The 10734-nt window shown below is 34.2% G+C and overlaps 1 protein-coding gene across 1 annotated transcript; it reads left to right on the top strand.

Moving 5' to 3' along the window:
• Positions 1-1439: 1439 nt before the first annotated feature.
• On the top strand, positions 1440-3478 carry LOC145016031 (uncharacterized). Its single transcript, XM_078974469.1, has 5 exons — positions 1440-1918; positions 2018-2712; positions 2789-2993; positions 3068-3228; positions 3369-3478. Exons 1-5 carry the CDS (start codon positions 1440-1442, stop codon positions 3476-3478), a joined length of 1650 nt encoding a protein of 549 aa, XP_078830595.1.
• Positions 3479-10734: the final 7256 nt, after the last annotated feature.

Here is a 10734-nt window from a genome sequence, read left to right as displayed (position 1 = left end):
CAAAATGTTTGAACAAAACTCCCAAGATAAAACTGTAACTGTGGTGTGTGTCATGCCATCATCCCGAGCTCTTCTCCTTGCTATCCAAGGTTTTAAAAACTGGTTCAAACCGGCCGGTTGAACCGGTCGGGTGACTGGTTTTATGTTGAATTTTATGCCGGAGAGAATCGGCAGGTTATTGAAAATTTCCGGTTGAACCGGTCATAGTGAACCGGTTATATTCCGTTCAAACCGGTGACTATTGGACTTCACTAATTTTTGGGCTAAATTCTAGACAACGGGCTCAATAACTTGCAACAAATTTAATCAACTACATGTTAGGAGTCTTGAAGACTTTGACAAATGTTATCAGCGGCAGCCAAGAGTAGCGTAAATTATTTTGTGTGTCTCCATTAATCGACGTAATCCATAATCACGAGTTCTATATTCACGTTGCCCAAGTACAATATTATCTTCCTCTTCTACAACGATAACCCACAGGTAAACAAATAAAAATTAATTACATGTTTTTTTTTAGTTCAAGAACGATAGCAACCCTCTGTTTTTTCAATTTTGTTTTTTTCAATTGAGTTTAATCTACCCTTTGTGTATTGTGTTATGATTATGATATGTTGATTTTGTTTCTAATTAATGTTTTTCGTTCTTATAACTTTACTATTTTAATGCATATTAGTTTCTTATCGGCAGCACTAAGATTAATTGAGAAATTAATATGTTTGTTTGCATGTGCATGAACGAAACCTTACACCCAAAAATTATGTTTGTTTATATTATATATAGAGGAACTAACTTTTTGTTTGTTAGTTGATATATTTAGCCAAATATAACGATGATGGTCACCATTAATTTATGTTTTAATTTTTATTATGTTGGATAGTAATTTTTCTGTTATGATAGATTTATGTTATGTATTTCTAACTTTGAAATTGCTATATGGTTTTGTATTATAGTTCAATATGGAATCTAGAGACAAAGAACCAATGGAAACACAAACTCAATCTCGATCCCAAACTTCCGGTCAAACGAATGTGAGAACTAAGACAGATAAAGCATGGGAACATATAACTCTATCCAAGGATGACCAAGGAAACAAGATTTACATATGTAATTTTTGTGAAAATTTTTTCCGTGGTGGTGGCATAAGCAGAGCTAAGAAATATCTTGTCGGTGTTATTGGTGACATATCAGCTTGTACTAAAGTAAATCCAGAAGGTCGTTTTACAATGGAAGGTATTTTGAAAGAAACATCACAAAGGGAAAAACGTAAAGCTACATCAAGTGTTACTATCTCAGATGACGATGAAGATATAGAAGAAACACAAGTTCGAAATGCCAAAGCACGATCTGTTAAAGAGGGGAAAAAGAAAGCTACATGAAGTGTTCATCCTCACTTTACAAAAGGTATAAATGATCCTTCTCAACCCACTATTAAATCTACCATGCAAACTAAGAAAAGAATAGATGATGTGGATTTAGCTATTGCAATGTGGTTCTATGATGCATGTATACCTATGAATGCTTGTAACTCTCCATATTTTCAACATATGATAGATAAAATAACAAGTATTGGTTATGGGTACAAAACACCTAATTATCATGCTCTGAGGGTAAACTTATTGCCAGATGCAAATAAATCTGTTTCATTGTTAATTGATTCATACAGAAGTCAGTGGATTGAAAGTGGTTGCACGATTATGAGTGATGGATGGAGGGATATTAGGCAACGCCATTTGATTAATTTCTTGGTTTATTGTCCTAAAGGGATATCATTTCTTAAATCTGTTGATGCATCTGATATTGAGAGCAATGCATTGAATTTGTGTAATTTGTTTGCCGAGATTGTTGAGATGGTAGGACAAAAGAATGTGGTACAAATTGTTACTGACAATGCTGCCAATTACAAACTTGTTGGTAATATGTTATATGAAAGATATACTTATATTACTTGGTCTCCATGTGCAGCACATTGTCTTAATCTGGTATTAAAGGATGTTTCATAATTGGATAATGTGAAAAGTTTGGTCACTCTTGCATCTAGGGTTACTGTTTTTGTCTATAACCATAAATGGCCCTTGAATTGGTTAAGAAAAAGAGTTGGTTGGACTGAAATCATCCGTCCAGGTGCTACCCGTTTTGGTACCGCTTTTATTGCATTAAACAGTTTGTATGATCATAAAGCTGATTTACAAGCAATGGTTATATCCACAGAGTTTAAGAAGATGTTAAAAGTGGGAAACGCGGTTGAATGCAAAGAAATTGTCTTGAACGAAAATTTTTGGAAAAATTGTTTGATTACGGTGAAAGTGATGACTCCCTTGTTAAGACTTTTGCGGTTATGTGATTCAGATGAAAAACCTGCATTGGGTTATGTTTATGAGGGAATGCATCGCGCAAGGAGAGGGGTTAAGGAGTTATTTAAGAAAAAGAAAGAATTATACAAACCTTATACCAACATAATTGATAGACGTTGGGATAGGATGTTAAGAAAAAGTACTCATTGTGCAACGTATTGGTTAAATCCAGTTTTCCAATATGATCGTGAGAATCTTTGTTCTAAAAGAGAGATATTTCAAGGCGTTCTTGATATGGTTGAGAAGAATTTTTCTGGTAGCGGCATTATAGATCTTACAATGTCTCTAGGAAAGTTCCGTGACAGTGAAGGTACTTTTGGTAGACCTAGTGCCATTGCTTCTCGTACAAGTACACGTCCAGGTAACCTTTAAGTTTTTATATATTATTAATAAATATATTATTATGAAATATTTTTTTGTAACCTTTTCTTTTGTAGATGAGTGGTGCAAGTTATTTGGTGGGGATACGCCTATGTTGCAAAAGTTTGCTATTAGAATTTTAAGTCAAACCGCATCTTCTTCCGGTTGTGAACGTAACTGGAGTGTCTTTGAAAGGATTCACACAAAAAGGAGAAATAGGTTAGAACATCAAAGGCTTAATGATCTTGTATTTGTGCACTACAACTTACGTTTAGAAAATAGGTATGTTAAATTATAATAAAATATTTATTTATTTGACATTTTACATTTAAAAAAAAAATTGAATGGTTTTGTAGACTCAAGGTTGATAAAAGATCATATGATCCTATTGACTATGAATGTATTGATAAGACGAAATTTTGGGTGGTAGAAGAAGAGTCGAATGGAGAACTTGATTACAATGATTTAGAAAATATGCTTGACGAACAAGAATATGAACCAACTTTTCAAACACAAGGTGACACTTCTTTATATATATATATATATATATATATATATATATATATATATATATATATATATATATATATTAATGTATTATTGTAATTTGTTTATTACTAGTCCACTTAACCTTAACATTGTTTTTTTATATTGTAGAAAACGAAGTTGGTCATGTTTTTTATGAGAATGAAGTTGATAGTGAATTTTATTTACTAAGTGATCGTGAAATTGATGCGTTTAACACTCCAATGTCTCAAAATCGGTGATTTGATTTGATTTTGATGAGATACTTATATATATATATATATATATATATATATATATATATATATATATATATATATATAGTTTTAGTACTATTAGGTTTTACGTTTCTTTTTTTGATCCATTTAGATTGATGTAGAACCTATGATTATGTGTTTTTTAGTGTGTTTGAATTGATCTACAACTTGTTTGTCATATTTATTTTAATGTTTGAACTTTTGGATGCTAAATTATTGTTTTTTATATATTAATATGTATGAAGATAATAAAAAAAAATACATAAAAATTCATAAAACCGGTTGAACCACCGGTTGAACCGCAAATTGGTCATTAGACCGGTTCAACTAAAAAACCGGTTTTTAAAACATTGTTGCTAGCGGAAGTACCTGAAACCAAAACTGAAAATTGTAAGCACGAAGCTTAGTGAGCTCCCCTGAACTACCACATACCAAACAATAACACATAAACACATACTGGGCCATGCCCACTGCATCGGACCAGATCCGGAAACTGCATCGGATCGAAGTTCGGAAACTGCATCGGACCGAAGTCCGAAACTAACCAGGGCCTTGCCCTCTGCATCAGATCGAAGTCCGGAAACTAACCAGGGCCATGCCCTCTGCATCGGACCGAAGTTTGGAAACTAACCAGGGCCTTGCCCTCTACATCGGATCGATGTCCGGAAACTAACTAAACATAGCATAACATAATCATAACTACTAGCATAAACACATATACTCCATACTACATCATACCGAAGTCCAGAACACATAACACAAACACATGCTTGAATCACAAAGACATCAAGCACACTAAACTACTACATCGAATCGGAGTCCGGAACTACTGCTGACTAAATGGGTCGGCATTATGGCCGTAGACCCGTTCCTACTGGAAGGAAACTCACCTTGTAAGCTGGCTGAAGAAATGCTACTCAGAAATTAACTGCTTCTGCTGCTCCGTAGCATCCTGGGTACAATTCCCATAAATACTCAATTAATTACTGATAACTAAACTTAGGGTAAAATGACTATTTTACCCCGGGTCAAAGTCAACTCTCTGGCCAAAGTCAACTCTCAGTTGACATGACTCGCCGAGTCGGGCCGCCAACTCGCCGACTCCCTGTCCTTATTTCCAATCCTCTATACGCTTCTACTCGTTGAGTTTAGCAAAGTCTCAACGAGTCCATATTCGATACTAACATCGAGTTCATCTTCATCTGACTCGCCGAGTTGTATGAACAACTCGTCGAGTCCTCCTTCATCCTATGAATGAGATCATTCCTTGACTCGCCGAGTTGTATGAACAACTCGTCGAGTCCCTCCACTACTAGATCTAAGCCTTAACTCACCGAGTCCATTACCTACTCATTGATTCCACCCTAAACTCTCAAATGGGGAAAATCGGGGACTCGTGACTAGACTCGTCGAGTCTGAAGAACGAATCGCCGAGTTCCATGCATGTCATTACTATACAGTCGATTCTGCTCGAATCCAGTGCATTCGATTCATAGATCTGGGCTCCTAGGGCTGGGTTTTCACGTAAAGTTTCTAACTTTACGTGCATGCATGCTAATATGAACCTCAAATACCCAAAATAAGCTGAAGGAAGAGATCTAAGCTTGGAATGGAAACTTGGCTCAATAAAGGTGGCAACCTTGAGCTTAAGAGGCTCTGGAAAACTTAGAGATCTGAAGTCCATTCATCATATCAACTCTTAATTCGACCTTAAAGCCTAGAAAGGGATCCAAATCAACAAGAGCAAACTTTTCAAGAGATCTAATTGATAATAAGCAAAGATTCGACCTTGATACTTCAAATGGGACTGAAATGCAACCAGAAATCTGGATCTGATTGCTGCCCTTGAATATTTCTCTTCTCTTTTCTTCCTCAAATCCCCAAGATGCACTAAAACCTTCACAAGTGAGAAAATCCTCCAAAAATGCTTAAGAACGGCTAGGGTTTTGTATAGGACTCTTTGTGGGTGAGGGAGGCTGTTCTTGGGGCACATAAGATGTTTAAATAGGGTGCAAATGTGACATCCCCAAGATCACAGCCAGAAAAGACCGATTTTCATTTCTGCTTTTAAAATAATTTCAGAGTAAATCCTTTTGATTTAAAAGAGTTACGGAATTTGTTCCCAAAAACAAAGTATGATAAAATAAGATTTACCAAATCATTTCTTAAAGAAATGTATTTTTCATTATATTACAATACTCGGGATGTCATGTTCCGATAAACAGACCAAAAGCATAAACATTTAAATATAGACCTTACAATAGTTATTTACAACAACAGGTCTATAATCCAAAAATAACTTGACAAGTCATCCAACTTATGCTCTGGCGCCACTACCTGTAATACAAAGAAACTGAGTGGGTCAGGCTTGGGAGCCTGGTGAGCATATAGGGTTTTCAACCCACAATAATTAATTATATTTAATTCCACCAACCAACAATAACCCAATTACCCATTCCCGTTATTCTCACTTTACATCCCTAAGACAACTAACATAAGGGACCTAGTCTAAGAATATTTCATCGAGGCGACAACACATGCTTCGGGGGTTCCTCGGCAATATAAGTCAAATAAGGCAACCATGAGGGGGATGGAGTACAGCGAATGAACACCCAAGTTCATTAACACCTACAAGTGGCGAGCCTGCTAGTGTTCCACAAGAGTATCTAGAAAAGTTCGTGGTCGTCATCTAAACTACACTTAAGTGGGTTAGATCTGATCCCACATCGGCTGGGAAGGAGAACTAAGCATTCCTTATAAGGGGTGTGGATACCTTCCCTATCACAACGCATTTTAAAGCCGTGAGGGCAGCAGATCCCATAAGAACTCTGCAGTTAAGCGTGCTCGGGCGGGAGTAGTACCAGGATGGGTGACCCCCTGGGAAGTCCTCGTGCCGAGTGGCCCAAAACGGACAATATTGTGATACGTGCCAGAGGGGGATGTTACAACTGGTATCAGAGCCATGGCACGGGTCGATGTGTTCGACGGGGACATCGAACCCTATAATGAGGGGTGAAAGTGGGTTAGATCTGATCCCACATCGGCTGGGAAGGAGAACTAAGCATTCCTTATAAGGGGTGTAGATACCTTCCCTATCACAACGCCCCTTAAGAAATGAAAATTACTTTACTTAAATCACATACCAGCTGAAATGGGGCGTTACAATAAGTGTGGTTTCAAACCCACCACTTCTTAACCATCTACTATACGGTAAGTTACTAAACCATTTCACTTTTGTTGCGCCATTCTAACTCTATAGGTGGTTATAGTACCACTTTTATAACTCTTTTCTAAATCTTAGTGAAGTATTACATCTAACCACTTCACTTTCATTCTAAAGTGTTGTATCTAACTACACTATTTTTCCTACAAATCTCTTAATGCACGTGCACTAAACCTTCTCATCTATCTTTCTACTTCTCCCATGACTCCAACTCTCAACATATACATGGTAATTTCTCTCAAATATCGTGTTAGTATTTCTTGTCCCACCACTCGGTCATCATGTAGATTAATGGTTCCATAGAACCACAATAAGTGCATTGTGCCTGTAGTGCCCATACTACTGCATACACATTATACTTATATAATTTCAATTTTACCATTCCATTCCCTGGTTCATAAGTTTCTCTATCTTACATAGTAAATTCTTCTCAATTTACCATGCTAGCGCTTATTATTCCAAACCACTTAATCCTCGGGTAACTTCATGATTCAATTGATTCACAATAAGTACCATGTGTCTATAGCACCCATACACTGCATACACACCATCTTTACCTAGTTCCAATATTACCACTTCATTACCTTATTCATAATTATCTTTACCCCTTCTTCTCACAAGCCAAACTCTCAACATGAGGGTCTTCGGTATTCATCTTTTTTTAGCCTTCAGCTGCTAGCAAGCTAGCCAACTACTATGACTTTCATACTTTTTCCTACCTACTCTATACTCGTTGCATTTAAAAGATGTTTTTTTTCTCATACCACTCATTTCTTACATCGGGAAGTCACACACTCCCAATGTTTGTAACTTCTCATTTTATAAAATGCTCGGTCATTTCCCTTTTCACTGGGACTCTACACCCAAACTTAGACTCTTCTCATGAGTCCACAAACTTTTCACCATTTTAGGCAACTTCTTACTCTCTTTCTAATTGTCCCTTATTACACATAAGGTTCAATCATTCTTCTTTCTTTAATAGTTACTCACAACTAAATTGTTACATAACACATCTAGATAATTTTACAAGTCTTCTCTTCTCACTCTAGGAGTTACACCTCTTTTTTTTCTATCTTGTGGACACACTACCAAGATGTCCTCTCACACTACATACTCTTCATCTCTTACTTCCTTAGAAGTCTTCACTCGTCTTCTCAAGTTCCTTAGCTCTTAACACAACAACAATGGAACATTCTTACAAACTTTATCTTAAGTTTCAATCATGATCTTTGTTGCAACTCTTTGTATATCTACACATCTATCTCTTTTATCTTCTATTTTTTTTCTTTGGTCAATGATATGACCATAGCATCTAACAACATGGTGTAATCTCTACTCTTCATATCTCATACACTTTCCATATAACAATGGACTTTCTCTTCTACATGGCTACGTGCTCGTAAACAATACCAATCTACTTGGGTACTCAAATCCCTCGCGCCCCATCATTTTGGATTCTTTGTGTGCGATTTCACAGTCTCTACCGTTGTTTTGGCTGAGAGTGGCTCTAAATATCAAGATCATCTTCAAGGTTCATCTGATTTTAACCGATGTGCAAAGAAATAGACAAACCTCATATACCAAGATCGAATTTTTATAAACCTTATCTGCTTCAAGTCCATAAAACCCATTTGAGATCTTCGAATTTCACCATCACTTCCTCCACTATATCCACTGATAGAGCTATGTTAAAAAAAAAAATCTCATCTGAAACCTTATGCGTAAAGTCTTTCTTCTCCTTAAAATCAAAACATATTGTGTGATGGATATATGGAGATTTCATAAGGTTTGTTTAGGATTATTTGTGGGATTTTCATTATAAATCAAGAACCATAATTATAAATCTAACTTTGGTTTTGGTTTCATTGGATTTGTTTAGGATTTTTTTTGTGGGATATTCGTTATAAATCAAGAACCACAAGTATAGATTTGACTTTGGTTTTGGTTTCCTTTTGATTTGGTGCAGATGTTAACGATGATGGTTGTCGGGTTTGATTGGTGCTTCCTCTTCTAATTTGGCTTTTGATAGCTTTTGTAATTTAGGGAAGGGTAAATAATATGTGTAAGAGAGAGAGAGAGAGAGAGAGAGAGAGAGAGAGAGAGAGAGAGAGAGAGAGAGAGAGAGAGAGAGAGAGAGAGACGTTCCTTTTTAATGTTTATTAAATATTAAAAAATCTTTAAAATAAAGAAAAATGTATAATAATCTTTTTAGATAAAAACAAAAATTACAAACAAACTAGTTGAAAATGACATTTCATTATTATTATTATTTTTTTTTAAGTTTAGACCTTTTATACCATAAAATTATTTTTACATTTTTATTTTTTAATAGATAATTAGATTTAGTTTGGTTGTGTTTGTTTTTACTTATCATCCTACTAGTAGTAGGATCAATATAAATATCAAAATCAAAAAAGAAATTATGAAAAAAATCCATATATTCATATGTCGTTAAATAGTAAATAGTAAGAAAATAAATAGAAAGAAAAAAATATATAAAAATATTTAATTTTTCAAATAGTAATAATCTAAGTATCTCATATTCTTTAATTTCGAATAATTTACCATAGCACTAACTTATTTATATTTAAAAAGCCACTAACTCGATGACCTGGTCTTTTGGGATGTAAGAGTGGTCAACAAAATCAATCAATCATGTCTCATGCAAGGAATTCAACATCAAAACTTTAGTTTTTCATGCTAATATATTAAGCATTTTTTTAATGAATGATTAAAATTATAATTTTTATGTAAACACCAAATTATTTATAATTATTTATTTAGAAGAACAGTATTCAGGGAATTCAACTATTATGCAATCCATATAAAATATTCAAAAGTTTTGACTTATTTTGTATTTTTGTCGCAACTAATATAAATGGAACATGTTTAATTTAGTTAGTCAAAATTCATATATCGATATTACAAAAGTAGGAAATATCAAATGAACAAATTACAAGAAAATCATTAACGTGCCGTAACAAGCAAGTTATCTCCATGGGAATGGTCCCTCGGTAAAACCATCATATTCGTTCACCTCCATTTTCCAAAACATTGAAATAGATCCCGTACTTTCTAAATTTGGCAACACATTTTTCATTCCAAGTTTTTGAAATTACCATTTCTTTGGATATAGCTTTGATTTATATTTATTATTTTTTTAATATACAAAATCGAGATATTAACATAAATAACCATCTTTTGTTAGTTTTTTTGTGATGTTTATCCAATTTTATTTTATGAAATGATCTCTTACTTTCTTAGTTAGTGTATACTAATTAAAATAATTAAAATATACGATGTGCATTTTTTTTTGTTAACTCTCCATTTTTATTTTGTAAACTCTCTATTTATGTTCAAAATGATCATTTAAGTGTATAATATGAACAATTTTCCAATCAAATGAAAGATACAAATCTTATTTACTTGATTAGCCAAAATTTATAGGCCACATTATTATGAAACAATAACCAAACACACATATTAGACGATGTATTGACCATTCCTCCAAATAAAAATATTGATCTTGATATAGACGAGTTTGTATGACTTTCTAATGTAGCCAAACAATCCCAATAAGTGATCATCAACCAAATCCTGTATAAAAAAACTCAAATGACTCATTAGTGGTTAATTCTCATTTTCCAAGAATCTTGAAACATAGAGAAGGAGAATTGATTTATCTTCGATTCTTTGTCTGATTTTGTAAAGAGAACTTATTTATATTCAAATTTTCTTTTTTGTGGTATAGATTATGCAACTCAAGATTTAGGTGTTGTTTGTTTTTTTGAAGCTAAAATATCTGCACTCTGCGGACCACATCTGCAAGCCCCTGCGGGAGAGAGGTGGACCAAATGTATGCAGTCTGCAATAAAAAGATTATTTGTTTTTAACGTCTGCAACTATTGAAATAAATTGATTTTCAAACTTAATTTCATATCATAAACATTAAAAATGTATTTTCAGGAAAAAAAAAAAAAAAAAAAAAAACTACAAAATGGGCCATGTTTTTTTTATT

Source organism: Lactuca saligna, chromosome 9 (assembly GCF_052625555.1).
Source record: "Lactuca saligna cultivar CGN05327 chromosome 9, ASM5262555v1, whole genome shotgun sequence".
NCBI lineage: Eukaryota > Viridiplantae > Streptophyta > Magnoliopsida > Asterales > Asteraceae > Lactuca > Lactuca saligna.
Note: the sequence above shows the minus strand (reverse complement) of the source record. Positions and strands in the feature narration are given on the sequence as shown.